The sequence below is a fragment of the Quercus robur genome, chromosome 10 (assembly GCF_932294415.1).
Source record: "Quercus robur chromosome 10, dhQueRobu3.1, whole genome shotgun sequence".
In the NCBI taxonomy this organism is placed as follows: domain Eukaryota; kingdom Viridiplantae; phylum Streptophyta; class Magnoliopsida; order Fagales; family Fagaceae; genus Quercus; species Quercus robur.
The window spans coordinates 47,111,784-47,129,301 of record NC_065543.1 but is presented as its reverse complement, the minus strand read 5'-3'; the positions used below and the strand labels follow the sequence as shown (position 1 = coordinate 47,129,301).

At 36.4% G+C, this 17,518-nt stretch overlaps 1 protein-coding gene across 1 annotated transcript; it reads left to right on the top strand.

Moving 5' to 3' along the window:
* Positions 1-4,190: 4,190 nt before the first annotated feature.
* On the top strand, positions 4,191-6,306 carry LOC126704249 (uncharacterized). The gene is made up of 5 exons (XM_050403265.1): positions 4,191-4,335; positions 4,435-4,577; positions 5,218-5,407; positions 5,483-5,823; positions 5,983-6,306. Exons 1-5 carry the CDS (start codon positions 4,191-4,193, stop codon positions 6,304-6,306), a joined length of 1,143 nt encoding a protein of 380 aa, XP_050259222.1.
* Positions 6,307-17,518: the final 11,212 nt, after the last annotated feature.

Here is a 17,518-nt window from a genome sequence, read left to right as displayed (position 1 = left end):
ATTACATGTACCGGGGAAAAAATAAAAATAAATAAAATGACATCTTCATTCTGTTTTTAATGCAAAGAGTTATGATAGTGAATGACATATTAATGGTCCATAATTTCAATACTTCTTCCAAGCTTGTATTTTCACTTTGGGAAAAGTAAACCAATACTCTAAGGATATTAATTTAGGAAATACTCTTAAAAAAATTTTATGTGAAAAGGAATTTTTTTTTTTTTTTTTATTTATTTATTTATTTTTTTTACGATTTTTTATATTTCTCATGAAAATGGTATCCAAACTTTCATAAAATTGTCTATCAACAAATACCCTAAGGCTTCGTTTGGGAATTCATAAAGGAATGAAATGAAATAGAATTGAATAATTTGAAAGGAATAGAAAGGAAAGGAATGTATTTAATTAAATAAGAGAAAAGAATGGAATTTAATTAAATAACCTTGTTAGGATGTTTTAAAATAAATGAATGAAAATGAATAAGTAACCTTGTTTGGAAGTAACATAGAGGGAAATGAATGGAATCATTTTATAATAATACTTGCTGTAAATCCATGCTATGCGCAGGGGCCTATCTGTATGTGTAGTACACTAAAATAAATTAATGAAAGTCTCAAGGAATTAACGGATGTATATGAGGAAATAGTTCTTGGCTAGGGTTTAGTGAGAGCACCTCCAAAACCTAGACCGTTGCCTTCTCATCGAGTAAGGCGGTTTTCCCTTTAGTGACCTCCGTTGCTAGAAGGGCATAGTCTACAGCATAGTGGTGAGGTTGGTTTGCCCAAGATCAGTATGGAAGACATAATTAGGAGGTGTGATGGATTATTCCTGACTATGAAGGAAGAGAATAAGGTTTTGCTACTGAGGAAATTATCTACTTTAGAGCATGTTCTCATGGCAAAGTTCTTTACTAAGAGGAACCTGAATATGGCTACGGTTGCTTGAACTTTTCGTCCATTATGGCGTACAAGGGAGTGCTTCCGATTGGTTAACGTAGGGAATAACATTATGCCTTTTGAATTTGAGTCAGAAGTTGACGCTGAAAAGGTTTTGCAGGGAGAGCCTTGGTCGTATGATAGACACCTGGTATTTTTTTCAGCACTTCAACGGGAAACAGTCCTTGAAAGATCTTGAGTTCAAGTTTTGTACCTTTTGGATTCAGATTCACGATACCTTTTCAGTTTATGACCCCATAAATAGCAGTGCTAATAGGAGAATCCATAGGTATAGTGATCCAATCTGCTGACCCCTTAGAGATGAAAGGAGGAACTTTTAGGTGAGTAAGGGTGAGGGTGGATGTGTCTCACCCTCTCTGTCGAGGAAGGAAAATTGCGATGGAAGATGGTACAAAAGGTTGGGTTGCTTTTCAATACGAGCGTCTACCTAATTTGTGTTTTTGGTGTGGATTATTAACCTATGATGACAAAGATGTTGAAATTTGGCTGAAAAGTAAAGGTACGCTTGTGGTGGATGATTAGCAATTTGAATATTGGATGAGAGCCCCTCAATTTAGTATGGGTAAGTGCTAGTGTATTGAGGTCAAGGGATATGAGGAAGGGGTTCCCAAAACATGCTCTAAGGCTAGTTATTCTAGGTTTCATGCTATTGAAGTGGCTGCCTTCAGTGACAATCCAAAGCAGGCCGAGAAGGGTGATAATAGGAGTGGTGTCGCAACAGACAATGATGAAGGGGTGCTTAGGGGGGTGCATTCGAGGGAATCCAGGAGTTTGAAATTGGTAAGTATCGAGAACAATGGAGTCTTTATGTCCAGTTCAAAGGAGGCTGACTTTGAGGCGATACTAGAAGATATTGATAAGGCTATAGCATCAGACATAGTAAAACCTAACACTATCATTGTGGATGCTACCCAAAATTCTTTGGAGATTCCTTCAGTCCAAATCTATAATCTCAACAAGTCAGGGGTTTCAGAGGTTGTGGGGTCCAATGTACAATCTATGTCTTTGCATATTTCTAATACAATTGCAGTGGAGGAGACATTAGGTTCGTTTGAATTGGGTTGGACTGAATCTAAGGACTCTCAGTAGGGTGGGAGGAAAACAAAAGATAAAGGGGGGGGGGGGGAGGTTAAGAAGGGTGGCAAGGCCCCTGAGTCCGAACTTAAGCTTGACTGTGGTTCAAAAAAAGGATGTTGGACCAAATTTTCCAAAAGGGCTAGTATGAAGGGGGATCATGGGATGCAGTTGACAGAAGTGGGGTCAAAATGAAAATCTAATGGGGTCGAGGTTCATGATGGGGAGGAGGAAAAGAAATTGAAAGTGGATGAGGAAGCCAGGAACTTGGGTGTCATTTTTGCTACACATTTGGAGCGGTAGAGGTTGCTAAGCAGTCCCGCCGAGCCTAATGAGTCTGTTAAGCTAGAACTGTCAAGGGCTTGGGAACTCTCAGATAGTTAATGTCTTGAAGAACGTTATTAGGATAGAGAAGCCCAAGTTTGTTTTCCTAATGGAAACAAAGTCTTATGTTGATTGGATGAAGGTGATAAGAGATCGTTGTGGTTTTAAGGAAGGTTTTATTGTCCCTAGTGAAGGTTCTAGTGGAGATCTGGCTTTGTTTTGGGATTCATAATTAAGAATGAAGGTATTAGGCTCCTCTTTATCCCATATTGATGCCATTGTGGAGGGTGGTGGCAACTATAGTCTGTGGCACTTAATGGGGTTCTATGGCAACTCGGAGACTTCTAAAAGAGTAGAATCTTGGCAACTTATTAATTCCCTTTATTCAGTTTCCCATTTGCCATGGTTGGTCATCGGGGACTTCAATGAGATTCGATGTGTTGAAGAAAAGGAAGGGGGAGCAGCTTGGCCATATCAACAAATGGTTCGCTTTAATAATTCTAATATTTTTGTGGGTTAAAGGAATTGGATTTTGTTGACCCAATTTTACCTGGCTTTATCAGAGGGGGGAATGGGTTTTAGACCAGAGAACGCTTTGATCGTGCACTTGTATCTCTGGATTGGACTGCCTTATTTCCTATGGCTCGGTTATTTCACAAGTCTTCATCTGTTTCGGATCATTGTCCATTGCTCCAAACTTTCTTTGAGAAACTGAACTGGGGTAGACACAAGAAGAAAGGGTTTAGATTTGAGGCCATGTGGGTGCAGGACCCCAGATGTGAGAGCATTGTCTCTTCGGCATGGTTTGAGGGGTTGGTTGACACTTCCCCTTATCCCATTCTAACATGTTTGAACTTGTGAAGGTCAAAATTGGAAGCTTGGAACAAGTTTGAGTTCGGTCATGTAGGGAAGGAAGTTGCTAGGCTTCAGAAGCGGTTGGAGTGGCTTGAATTGTATCTAACAGATGTGGGTGTAATACAGAGTATTCGTGAGACCAGATCTGAGCTTAATTGTGGGCTTGAAAAGGAGAGCTTGATGTGGAAACAAAGAGCTAAACTGCATTGGTTTAAGGAAGGTGACCGCAACATGAGTTATTTTCATGCAAAGGCATCATCCCAGTTTCAAAAAAATTCTATTAAGGGCATTTTTGATGAGCAAGAGACTTGGCAAGATGATGAATCAGCTGTTGCTAAGGTTTTTGGGGATTACTACTTAAAGCTTTTCACTTCCACCTCCCCCACGGATTTTTCAAAAATTTTGGATGCAGTCCAAACCAAGGTCACTCTGGAAATGAATGGGCATCTAGTGAAGGAGTTTCTTCCTCAGTAAGTTCACCATGCTCTCAAACAAATGTACCCTTAAAAGGCTTCGGGTCCCGACGGTATGCCCCCCCTCTTTTATCAGCATTTTTGGCTTACGGTGGGAAATTTAGTAACTAAAACTGTGCTTGATTTTCTCAATTTTGGTATCTCCCCCTCCAAATTTTAATGACACTCATATTGTCCTGGTTCCTAAGATAAATCAGCCAAAAAAGGTTATTGAATTTAGGCTTATTAGCTTGTGTGATGTGATCTATAAGTTGGTTGCTAAAACACTTGCTAATAGGTCAAAGAAAATACTCCCATCTATTATTAGTGAGACTAAGAGTGCTTTTGTCAACAGTAGACTTATTACTGACAATGTTCTAGTTGCTTTTGAAACTATGCATCACATTAGCCAGCGTAAAACAGGGAAAGTAGGAGAAATGACTTTGAAGTTTAATATGAGCAAGGCCTATGATAGATTCGAATGGGTTTGTTTGGATAAAATTATGGGAAAACTGGGTTTCCACCCTAGATGGCGAAGCTTGATGATGCAATGTATTCATCAGTCAATTATTCTATCAGAATCAATGGTAAGCTGTGGGGCCATATCACTCCTTCAAGGGGGCTTCGCCAAGGTGACCCTCTCTCCCCTTATCTGTTTCTTTTTTGTGCTGAAGGTCTTTCATCTTTAATTAAAAAAGTAATCACTGATGGGGTTATGAAGGGTGTTTCTGTGTGTAGAGGGGGTCCTATTTTGTCTCACTTATTTTTTGCAGATGACAGCATAATTTTTTGTATAGCTTCCATTAAGAATTGTGACCCTTTACAACGTGTTTTGAATGTCTATGAATTGGGTTCGGGTCAACAGTTGAATAGGGCCAAAACTTCCTTATATTTCAGTAGTAACACTGCTCATGAGGTTTAAGAGGAGATAAAGTCCAGGTTTGGTGCTCAAGTTATCAAGCAGCATGAGAAGTATTTGGGTTTACCTTCGTTGGTGGGGAAAAACAGAAAAAATTCTTTTAAGGAGATTAAGGACAAACTGGCTAGGAAATTGGCAGGATGGAATGAAAAGCTTCTTTCTAAGGTGGGGAAAGAAATTTTGATCAAGGCCATGGCCCAAGCAATACCAACATACTTTATGAGCTGTTTTAGGATCCCGAACTCGCTTTGTGAGGAGATGACGAGCCTGATGCAGAATTTTTGGTGGGGTCAGAAAAAAGATGAAAGGAAGATGGCTTGGATTAGTTGGGATAAACTTTGTACTCCTAAATCTCAAGGGAGTGTGGGTTTCAAGCAACTAAAACAATTCAACTTAGCTCTTTTGGCCAATCAAGGGTGGAGACTTCAAGTGGGTAGGGACTCCTTGTTGTTCTAGGTCTTCTTCCCCCAACTGTGATTTTATTCATGCCAAGGTGGGTTGCAATCCTTCTTTCACTTGGCAAAGTATCATGGTAGCCTAAAGCATAGTGAGTCGTGGGATTCGTTGGCAGGTGGGTAACGGGAGGAGCATATAGATTTGGCAAGATAGATGGCTTCCCACTCCTTTGACATATAAGGTGATCTCTCCGCCTTCTCTGCTTGAGGTTGAAGCTCGGGTCAGTGAGCTTATTGATCAGGACACTAGTTCTTGGAATCCTGAGTTGATCCGGGGAATTTTCTTACCGCATGAGGCTAAGGCAATTTTGGGTTTGGTCTTGAGCTCTTGCTTACCTGAGGATAGGCTGGTTTGGGTCCCATCTTTGAATGGTAGGTTCTCAGTCTAGAGTGCCTACACTGTAGCTATAGATATGAAGTAAGAAGGGTTAACGGGGGTTGTTTCAGATGATAGTAGGCTGGGGCATTTTTGGAAGACATTTTGGGGGCTTGATATTCCTCCTAAGGTTCGCCACTTTGCATGGAGAGATTGTAAGGACATTCTTCCAACCATAGAGAACCTCATGAAAAGGAAGGTGTTGTTAGATGGACTATGTGATGTATGTCATGCGGATGTGGAGTCATCAAGCCATATTTTCTGGGATTGTGCCTTCGTTCGTGAAGTCTGGGTTTTATCGAAGCTGTTTCCAACGAACTCGTGGGTCCACTTTCATTCTTTTTTGGATATGTTGTGGTATGGGGTTATGGAAGTTGATTGGGAGCAGGATAGGATTGAACGGATTGTTATGGTGGCTTAGGCAGTGTGGACAAATCGAAATAAGTTAAGAGTTAGGGGTGTAAAGAAATCAAGTTAGCAAGTGGTTTATGGTGCTGTGGATTTTCTGGCAGAATTTCAGGATGGTGTTTGCACTATCTCTGAGCTGAGCCTAGGTATCCAAACTCGCTAGATTCCTCCTTCACCCAGCAGGTATAAATTAAATGTCGATGGTGGCATATTTGCTGCGCAAAATTCGGCAGACATTGGGGTAATTATTAGGGACTCAGATGGCTCGTTAATTGGAGCTTGCAGTAAGAAGCTTCAGATCCCTCTTGGTGCAGTAGAAGTGGAGGCAAAGGCAGTTGAGTTCGGGTTGCAATTTTCTAAGGACTTGCTGATTCAAGACTTCATTATGGAGGGTGATTCATTGGTGGTGTTCAATGCCCTTTCAGAGACCTCTCCCCCGCCTTCGTCGATTGTCTGTGATTTATGGTTCTGTATCTGCTTCCCATGAGTTTCGTCATGTTGATTTTTCCCATGTATGCTAGCAAGACAATTGTCCAGCCCATATTCTCACCAAACATGCTTTAGGCATTGATGATTTTTTCTGTTTGGATAGAAGAGATTCCTTGTTTTCTTGAACAAGCTCTTCTTCAGGATGTTTTGTAGTGTTTCGTTGTTTTTCAGTAATGACAGTGCTTCTTATCAAAAAAAAAAAAAGAGTCTCAAGGGATTAAGAAATTATAACATTTTTAGCAATCTAAAAAGACCACAATAAAAATGTGTGTATATTTTTAAATAAATTGTGTAAACCTAAAATAATACTACGAATGTTATGTCAAAGTTATTAAACTCTCCTTGGAGACTTTATTGTTTCCCTAAAACTATTATTAAGGAAAGTTATTAATAGCATTAGTCATTGGTTCTGGTTTCATTTAGAAAACTGAAATTTTTTGTTGTAATAGAGGTCCTTTTATTTTGTTTAGATTTTGTCTTTTTTTGGTTGTTTTTGGTGCGGCAAATAAGCATTATATCTTACTATAACTAAGTTATGAATCTAATCTTGTCTTTATACTCCTTTTTACAATAAGTTATGTCCTTTCTTTTTCTAGATATTCAAAAGTAAGCAATATTAAAAACTGTGCAATATGCTTGTATCCAAAAAAAAAAAAAAAAAAAAAAACTGTGCAATATGCAATTATGATGATAAATAAGGTAAGGATTATAAGGTTGTATCCATAGTGGCAGAGGGTTAAAATATAAAACTGTAGGATATTTCATTTCTTAATAATAGACTAAATGAAAAGAACAGCTTGACTCCCATTTCAATTATTTTTATTAATTTTCATATTCAACCATCTTTAAGTAGTTCATTGGAGAAATCTTTATATATATATAAAAGACCACTTTTTAGACAAAAATAAAAATATGCATTTTTTGCAAAAAAAATAAAAATAAAGGCACGTACAAATCATACATTGCTTTGTCAAATTTCGGGTAGCATCTAATATATGGTCTATGCATATAAGCAAATTTTCAAAGATATATGGGTATGAAAAACAACAATGGTAATTGTGAATGGTAAATATTGTCTTCCTTATTTTCCTCTATGACAAATATGGATACGTGCAAAGGATTATTAGGTTATGCATAATAGAAACTAAAATAACATTGGCTCCATTAGTGTATTGAAAACTTTTTTTTTTTTAATAAGTATAACATAACATAGGAGGTAGGACATGCCAACACACCATCCAAATTGCATGTTCGATTATAGGCTTACATGTCTATCACTATGTGTATGTCTCTTGTATTTTCAAATTTCAATTCCCATCTGGTAGAGACATATTTTACATAATTGGCTAATTCTTTAACAAAATGCACTTTACTTGTAATTGGGTAGATCTAGAATGGTTTTAGTACTTTAAGAAACATATTGTTCAAGTCAAGTGTTAAAGCCATGAAGATCTAACCAAGAAACAAGTGAAGAAGGGTTGTTCATTAAAGCTCGACAAAAGTCCTGACAGAGTCCTTTCTATCGAGATTTTTAATGTGGAAGCTCAACTGGAGCTCGATGAAAGTTTTTTCTATCGAGACTTACGAAATCAGAACTTCCAGATCTGATTTTCGGCTCATGCTGAAATATTTGTACAGAGTTTCTTTTCTCACAAACCTAGACATATATAAGGCTTATTTTAAAGGCCGCCGTGCATGCAAAAAGCGACAGAGTTCATTATTCTCTCTGAAGAAACTATTGCATCTTTACATCAAAGGTTTTGTGACCAAAGAGCTTCCTGATCTTCATTGTTGATGAATTGAAGAACTTTGCAGCCAACAACCTCTTCAAGTTGCTGGAGTTAGTCATGTACTAGGATCCGTGCATCATTGGTTAGTCACGTACTGGGATTAGTGCATTGAACGAAAAGATTGTTGCAACAATACAAGTCCAATTGGGGTAAAGGTTCAACATTAGGTTGGTATTTCGGGATAGGCCAAAGGGTTTGGTAAGATTTCTTATACTTGTAATTGCTTATGAATGATAATAGTGGATTCTTGGGAGTGGTGACCTTAAAATCACCTAGTGGGTTTTTGCCTTGGTGGTTTTCCCTATTTGTAAACAAATCACATGTGTTAAATTTATTTTCCGCTGCATTTAGATAATTTGGTGATTTGTTCATGCTGCCACGCTATTGCATAAAATTTGATTTAATTAATTAACTTGGGTAATTAATTAATTTGTAAGGGGTCAATTCATTTTAACCCAACACCATCATACCAGAAGCTTCTTCATAAAACACTATTTATCTCTCCAACTCTTGCTTTGCTGATTGCCTTGGAATACAAATCGAATGTTGATCAGAATTGGAATTTGCATAAAATAAAACGTAGCGTTAAAGAGTTTGATTCCATGCCCTATAGAGTTATACTAGTTCTAGAATTGATCACATCTTTCTCTGCATCTTTTTGGTTGGCGCTTGTGAGAAGGACGGGTCGGGTGTGGGGTTTGGCTGAGTTGAGGGAGAGGATGTGATTGAAGAGGGAGAAAGAAAATAATTAGGGCAGGTGAGTCGGTGACTAAAAATAAAGATTAAAAAAATAATTAAAAAATAAAAGCTTAGGTGGCAAAGTTTCGTGAGGTCAACAAAAAGTCAAAGGTTTCGGTTTTATAGTATATTTAAATTACTATTAGACCCCTATTTTAAAATGAAGAGTTGAATATCTAGAAGTATTTAGGGAGTTTTAGTGAAAAAATTCATTAAAACTAAGAGCAAAACTTAGCTACTGTACTTCAGGTATTGTTCCTTAGGTACTCCTTTTAATTTTTTGACATCTGTCTAGTTAAATAGTTAGCTAACGGGGCGTTAATGTCATCTCTTTTTTTCTTTTTCTTTTTCTGGTTCATCTTTTTCAAATCTCTGAAACTTCTCACAGTTGCGTTAAAACCCATTTATAATACACACAAGAAAACCCTTAGAACCCCAACCTCTTCGACCTTTTACACTCAAAGAACATGAGTTAGAGTTTGTGTGTGAAATAAGAATAGGAAAATATCAACTTGTTTTATAATGAAAATAATGGGATTAATGAAGAAAATCACCATTTTATCCTTCTTTGCTTGATTTAAATGAGTTAGAGTTTGAGTGTAAAAAGCCTACTACTATTAAAGGTTTGTCAATTTACAGAAGCCAACGAGATCTTGTGAGATTGTGCATGAGAAATCCGAGAGTTTTGTGGACGATATAATGCGCACTAACCAGCCCCTTTGACCTTCTTTGCTTGATTCTGATTAGAACTCTAAGAGTTTGGGTGTGAGAATCCTAATAGCGACCTGAGTTCTTCTAAGATTGTATGTGATAAGTCTCAAGTCTGAGAGATAGGAAGCTATCATGTTTCTTGCTGAAGGAGATGATGAAAAAAAAAAAAAAGAAGCAAAAAAGAGATGGGTTAACGCCTGTTAGCTGACTTATTTAATTAGACAGGTGTCAAAAAATTAAAAGGAGTACCTAAGAAACAATACCTAAGGTATTGTATTTAAGTTTTGCCCTAAAACTAATTACATTCCTTTCAATTCCTCCCAATGAGTGTTTCCTTCTACTCATTCTATTCTCTCTCACTTAAATTCTATTTTTTCCATTTCCTCCATTGAAACTACCAAACGAAAGAATGTGAGAATATTCTATAATTATTCTTTTCATTCATTTCCAAATCATTTTATTCTCTTCTCCCAAACGAAGGCTAAGAATACCTATTAACCAAACATTTTTTCTTTGAAAAAAGTTAATAAATGCTCTAAAGGTATTAATTTAAAAAATACTTATAGAAACTTTTTATGAGAAAATAAGAATATAATAAATTTTTTTTTTATATTTTTCAAAAAAATAGTATAAAAATTTTCATAAATTAATCAATTAACAAATATTCTAAAACCCGAGATTCTTTTAGTATCGTAAACGTATTAAGGGTTTTATGAAACTTTCTTTTCTTTCTTTATTAGTTTTCCCTGTTATCTTTTCAGTTCATCTATAAAAATAAAAAATAAAAAGTTTTCCCCGTTAGTTTCACTACCCCCGTTCTATTCTGTACGTTTCTGGCCCAGAAAATTAATGATAAAGCCCTGTGTGTGTGTGTGTTTTTTTTTTCCATCTTGAAAGCAATAAAGCCCCGAGTTTGGAGTTTGGACCACTGTTGATAGAAGAAACATTTCACGTGCTTGTCAGACTACAATGCCAGCAAGCTGACATTATTTAAATCATCAGCAATAAAGGAGTAAAAAATTTTGGATTCTGAATAGTCACGTCCTTATCGAGATTGTACAAATATTGGGAAATTAAAAAATTACTGAATGTGAATTCAAGAACTTTCTTAGCTCAATCAATTTAACTCGCTTTACGAGTCAACTAAATCATTTGAGTTAATGTGTGTTTGGTTTCTAATAATCAGATGGTTTTATCTTAAATTTTCTACTATTAGAAGCTTATTTGTACCTTATCCTTCACACAACTAAATACTTTTTTTTTTTCCCCAAAAAGCTAGGGCCAGTTACCATTTTTAGTCAAAAAGCTTTTTTTTTTTGGGTCTCACTTTAATTATGTTTTTCCTCACAATTATTTTTGCTAAGTACTTTGTTAGGTTCTAAAAGTTTAGAACAATTGGCAAATTGTGAACACAAACTTGTCTAGATATAGATTTTAGAGTTTATAGGTATTATTAGACAATGCTCAAGGTGATTTAAGTCAATATTTAAGAACATACAAGCTGCAGGAAGAAGATTTCATAATCCGTTTGGTTTGATCGATCGAAAGACAGGCTCGATTGATCAAAAGTCGTATCTGCAGAATTTTAATTAAACCCAAACAGCAGTTCAAGCCCATTAAGGATTAGGGTTTCTAATATACTTTTCCCAGTATATAAAGGAAACCCTAAGCACGTTTTTATAAGGCTTTCAGAGAAAAAAGAGTGTGTCTCTTTTGTATTTAGGGTTTTGTTTCTAAAAAACTCTTTCTTATCTTCTACCGGTGTTATTACTTGAAGAATCTCAAGATCCGGTATTGTATAAGTTGCTGCCTTCTCTAGTCATTAAAGGTGTTGATGATCTAAACCTTCAAGGGTGGTCTTAGAGTCACAAACATGAGAGTTTGTGTTCTAAACCTTTGAGTGGGATCTCAAAGTCACAAACGTGGGTGTTTGTGCTTTGCAAAGGCCAAAGAAAGAAGGAGTTCGTGGTCTCAGAGCTTGCACGTGGTCGTGTCAGTAAGTTTCTACTGGTGGGTAGCAATAGGATGTTAATGGTCTAAGTTGCTATTGTAAAACTTCGATTCTTTCTAGTGGATTTGCTTTTTACCTTGAGGATAGCTAGATTATATTCTCCCTAAATTTTTTACCGGTTTGGTTTTCCTGGGTTATTATATCATTGTATTTTTTATTTTCCGCTGCTATACATTGATACGATATATTTGTGTTAACCTAGATTTGTTAATTTGACTAAGTAATCATTTGGCTAATTACCTAGGTTAATCTGATTGTGGTTTTAAGAGGTCTAAAAACTTACATACTTTTAGCAAAAAAATAAAAATAAATAATCAACTTATTTTATTTAATTTTTAATTTTTTTCTATAATATTTTCAGTAAAAAATTAAATAAGTAGTTCTCAAACATAAAATGTTTACGCATAAGATGTTCACATATCAACCCAATTGTTTGTTTTGTTTGTTGTTATTTACATTTCCAATTCCAATTAATTTCTCAAGTTTTCAAAACCATGTAGCAGAGTTGTAATCTGCAGATTGGTTCCACATTTTCATCCTAGGCATTCTAATTGGTTCCACATTTTTCATGCTCCTGCCACCTTATCAATAAGTTTATCAAGAGAGGGGAGGGACCGTGTGATCTTCACTAATAGTTTTGAAATAATTTGCAATGTGCAGATGACCTGCAAGGCTGCAAGGTCACTTATATCAATAATTTTGCCTCCACAATCCAATTTTCCCAGAAAAATTTACAGAAAAACAGTTAAAAGTGACTTTTATCTAGTTATCTTTATATTTGGTACCTATTTGTTTTGTATCGTCCTCCCGTAGTCCCCACATCTCCATTTGGCATTTGCCACTAATAATTCAAAAGAGAAAAGACCCACATTGTAAGGTTATTTTCAAAGAGCAAAAGAACATTAATTGTAAAGCCCACAATCTTTTGTCCTGGTTTACCAAAAAGAAAGGAATGTTATACCTATTTGTTTTGTATTGTCCTCCCGTAGTCCCCACATCTCCATTTGGCATTTGCCACTAATAATTCAAAAGAGAAAAGACCCACATTGTAAGGTTATTTTCAAAGAGCAAAAGAACATTAATTGTAAAGCCAACAATCTTTTGTCCTGGTTTACCAAAAAAAAAGGAATGTTATACTGTATTGACTTGCTGAGACCATTGGTATTGAATTGCTAAGACTATTGGTAGTAACTTCCCTAAAATTTGTTTCTCTATTTTAGGATAAAAGCTTTTATTTTTCTCCTCTAACTAACTATTTTTTTTCTTTATACCAGCGTCAAATTCACTGTAACTAAAACTCTATCTTAGGAGGGAAATGGGTAAGCTAATACAGTAGGTTTTTAAGGTTTTTTTTTTTTTTTTGGGTTACCTATATTCACCCGTTACTCTGGCTGTTTTAGGTAATCATGATTTAACCCATATAATCACTAATCAATAGATAAGGTCATGCATAATTAAACATGACCTCGACCTTAATATACCAAAAATATGTATGGATAAGTCATGGGACAAGACTTTGCATGCTTAAATTGGAAGTGCACTGTTTACATAGTATGATATGAATCTCACATATAGTAGTAGGTGAAAATGGTCTTGAAATGACATGTTCAATGCACACAATGAGAAAAAAGTTAGTATTGCGGAATTAATAATGCTAATCTAGGTCCTCTGATTCCTTAATAAATAGCTTTTGTATATGTTGTATATCACTTTTGTTTTCAAATTAAAAATGTCAAGACTTTTGTAGTTCAACTAGCATTTACTGATATTTTCAATAGAAACATTCCATATTAAAATCCACTCTCTTTTAACTATAGAAATGTTTTTAAAAAAATAATGGGAATGGTACGAACAACAATGCTACCCTTTGTAGCCAATTAAATTTGATAAAAATGGCATTATATAATAAGACTGTGGATTCAACCCGGCCCACATCCACTTTCCCCTCACCCTCCCACACTATCTACTTATTTCAAAACAAACTTAATCAGATAATAATATAAAATCCACCAATATATCTAACCCTTTCTTCCTATTTTCTCTTTTATTGAAATCTCAAATTTTCATAATTTGTTACATGTTTCGTAAATACCATGATTTGTATATTTCTTTTCTTTTTTTAATGATGTTATAATTGACTTGATCTAATTCTCTGATACCCCTTTCTTTTGGTCAAATTTTGTATTTATCTCAATAATTGATAGTTAATTTTTTTGTATTGAAGTCACAATCAAATATTTTCTCCTCTTTTCTCTTCGTTGTGTCTATGGCTGTGAGAATGGGTGGGGGACCATGGGAAGGGGAAGAAGTAGATAAGAAGAGGAGGAAGAAGAGAGAGGCTTGGTTTTGTCTGTTGAGTTAGCGAAAGCTTTGACACTAGATTGTTGAACAAAAGATTGAACAAGGAGCTTTTATTTAAAACTTGACTCTTTGAATTACAACACTTTACAAGGATTGATGCTTTGACTCACTAACACTAGTGCACACGCAACACCTTTCTTTCACTGCGCACGGCACTGCCTTACTAAGTACACTTGCACACACCTCACTTCTAGACACCTACACACACTAGCCCTTGACTCTATTTCACTCTACACACTTGCTATCTATGGCACACACTTCACCACCTCATACAACGTCACACATCTCTCACTTGATGCTTTATGGCACTCACTTCACTTCACACACCTCTCACTAGTCTCACACACTACACCTTCACATACCACTACATCTATTTATACTAGGTGTATGTTGGTTAGGAAACCAACTTGAAGCTCCTAGCATCTTCCTTTTTATTGGCATTAAATGAATGCCATTCTCCAACCTTCTAGACTATTCTATAAACATGTGGTTGAGTTTTACTTCTACATAGAAGTCTCTAGAGAACTAAAGAGAGACATCTCATAGAGAAACTCGGAATGCAAGAGAATGTTCTAGAGAATGTGTGAGATGTTCTAGGAGTTTCTAGAAATTTCTAGAGAAAAGAGAGTTAGTGTTGATTTCTAACACTCCCCCTCAACACTAACTCTCTCCCAATTTCGCCATTGTCGTCATACCATTCCCTCGGCGCTTGTTTCAACCCGTAAAGTGTTCTTCATAGCTTGCAGACATTGTCTGGTTGGGCTTTACCCTCAAATCTCATTGGCTGCTCCATGTAAACTTCTCAATCCAACTCTCCATGCAGGAAAGCATTCTTTACATCATCTATTTGCCATAACTTCCAAGATTTAATGGGTTTCATATCCTTGGGCTTTGGCACCTACTTTAATGCGTGAATCTCTTCTTTAATTCTTGGTCAATCCTCTTCTAGTGTCCTATGGTGAACACTAGTTTGCCAAGGATGGGTTACCTCTCTAGACTTTGGCTTACCTTCATCCTCAAAAGATTGTAACTCATCAGTTACTGTGAACTGATCTTTCCTAGATTGCTCCCCCATGCTCTCAGGAATTTTCACTTCAATTTCCTTTAAGACTGTTAGCATTGCTTCCTCTTCCACTGCTTCTTCAGCTGGTTCTATCATAGCTAGACACGATTCAGCAGCCCATTCTTCTTCACTATCATCTTCTAGGTTGCTTAACATCGTTGTATTTCCTTGAGCTGTTCTCCACTTGAATCGATAATCTCGTGCAAAGTGGCCCATTTTTCCACACTTGAAACACTTGACATTACGGCTTTTGGGACTAGTGGATTGTCGATCATTATTGTCGTGACTTCCTCGAGCTCCTCCATCTTGAAAGATCTCTTTATCTTCTCTATCTTCATTATTTCTATTCTTAGAACCTGCATTAAATCTTTTCTTGGCTTTGTCTTTATAGTGACCGTTAAAGAGTGCCTCCTCGTCACTCTTTAGTGAGACCCCAACCATTTGCTTGACCAATGCTTCTTGGTCAGCTAGCAAATTTTCCAATTCTGCTAATGATGGTTGGACATGCCAACCTTGAATGGCAGCTACAAAACTTCTCTATTCAGGTCTCAACCCATGAATTATTATCTTTCTCATTCTTGAATCAGAAATGTTTGATGTAGGATCTAACTCAGAGATTTCGCAATAGAGAAACTTTACCTTGGTGAAGTATTGTGTGATTGTCATATCTCATTGTGCCACTGACATTAGCTCGTTCTCAAGCAATTGTAGCCTTACATCATTCTTCTTTGAAAATAGTGTTGAAAAGGTGTCCCACGCAGCCTTTGGTGCGTTTACATGCCTGATGTGCTCCAACATCTCTTCCTCAATGCTTGTCTTGATTGCAAACAAAGCCTTCCCGGCTTTAATCTTCCACTTTCGCAAAGCTTTGGCATTTTCAGGAGGTGTGGTTTCACCACCAACCATGATCTCTCGCAGATCTTGCCCTTGCAAGTATGACTACATACAAGTCGACCATGTGTTGTAATTCTGGTTATTGAGCCTTCTAATGCTACCAACAGCTTAGAGGTCTGCTATCACAACTTGGTGAAATCTTTCGCTCTTCCAAATAAGCTTGGTCCCAGACCACGAACTTCATAGTCCCAGAGTATACATGAGCAGAATGAACACCTCCAAAAATACTGTCCTAGACACCACAAACATGGTCCCTGACCGCCTCGCTCTGATACGAGATTGTTGAGTTAGCAGAAGCTCTGACACTAGATTGTTGAACAAAAGACTGAACAAGGAGCTTTTATTTAAAACTTGACTCTTTGAATTACAACACTTTACAAGCACTGATGCTTTGACTCACTAACACTAGTGCACATGCAGTACCTTTCTTCCACTGTGCACAACATTGCCTCACTAAGTACACTCGCACACACCTCACTTCTAGACACCTACACACACTAGCTCTTGACTCTATTTCACTCTACACACTTGCTATCTATGGCACACACTTCACCACCTCATACAACTCCACACATCTCTCACTTGATGCTTTATGACACTCACTTCACTTCACACACCTCTCACTAGTCTCACACACTACACCTTCACATACCACCACATCTATTTATAATAGGTGTATGTTGGTTAGGAAACCAACTTGAAACTTCTAGCATCTTCCTTTTTATTGGCATTAAATGAATGCCATTCTCCAACCTTCTAGACTATTCTATAAACATGTGGTTGAGTTTTAATTCTACATAGAAGTCTCTAGAGAACTAAAGAGAGACATCTCATAGAGAAACCCGAAATGAAAGAGAATGTTCTAGAGAATGTGTGAGATGTTCTAGGAGTTTCTAGAAATTTCTAGAGACAAGAGAGTTAGTGTTGATTTCTAACATTGTCTGTGTGGTTGTGGGAATGGGTGGGACAATGGGAGTATCTCTCTCGAATTAAAAGTATTGTGTTGTTAGAAAAAGTTACACACCTTACCCATTTTTTTTAAAAAAAATATACACATACTAAACACATAATTTTTTTTTTTCACATTTGAAAATATGTTATTAGAAAAATGGTATCAAACACATTTTTTTGGCATTATGAGTATTTTAAACACATATTTTCACAACATTTTTTAAACTATAGTTTTCACATCATTTTGAACATCAGTACTTGAACTCCAGTACTCCATTACCAAATAGACACTAAGTCACGCAGATTTGCATACACACCTCAAAACGACAGAACTTATGACTTGAAATCACGATTTTAAAGTTTGAAGGCATAACTTCAGTTAGTTATAAGTTTTGTTATTAAAGGTTATATGCAAAACTGTGTGGATTGGAATGTGTATAATAAATATCACTCAAAAGATAAAAGGTAATGTTTGTTATACACCATGTTACACACACCGTTACACAACCATTTTTTAAACTAAAATCATGAGTTAAAAACATGATTTCAATTTTAAAAATGTGTGTGCAAACAGAGTATATGGCTATAAATTTTTATCCAAAGACTTAACCGAAAAGATGCACGCATCTTGGGAGAGTACTGAGGTAGATGACACAGTTGAGACTGTGAGAGGAGGTTTGTCCAAGAGTCC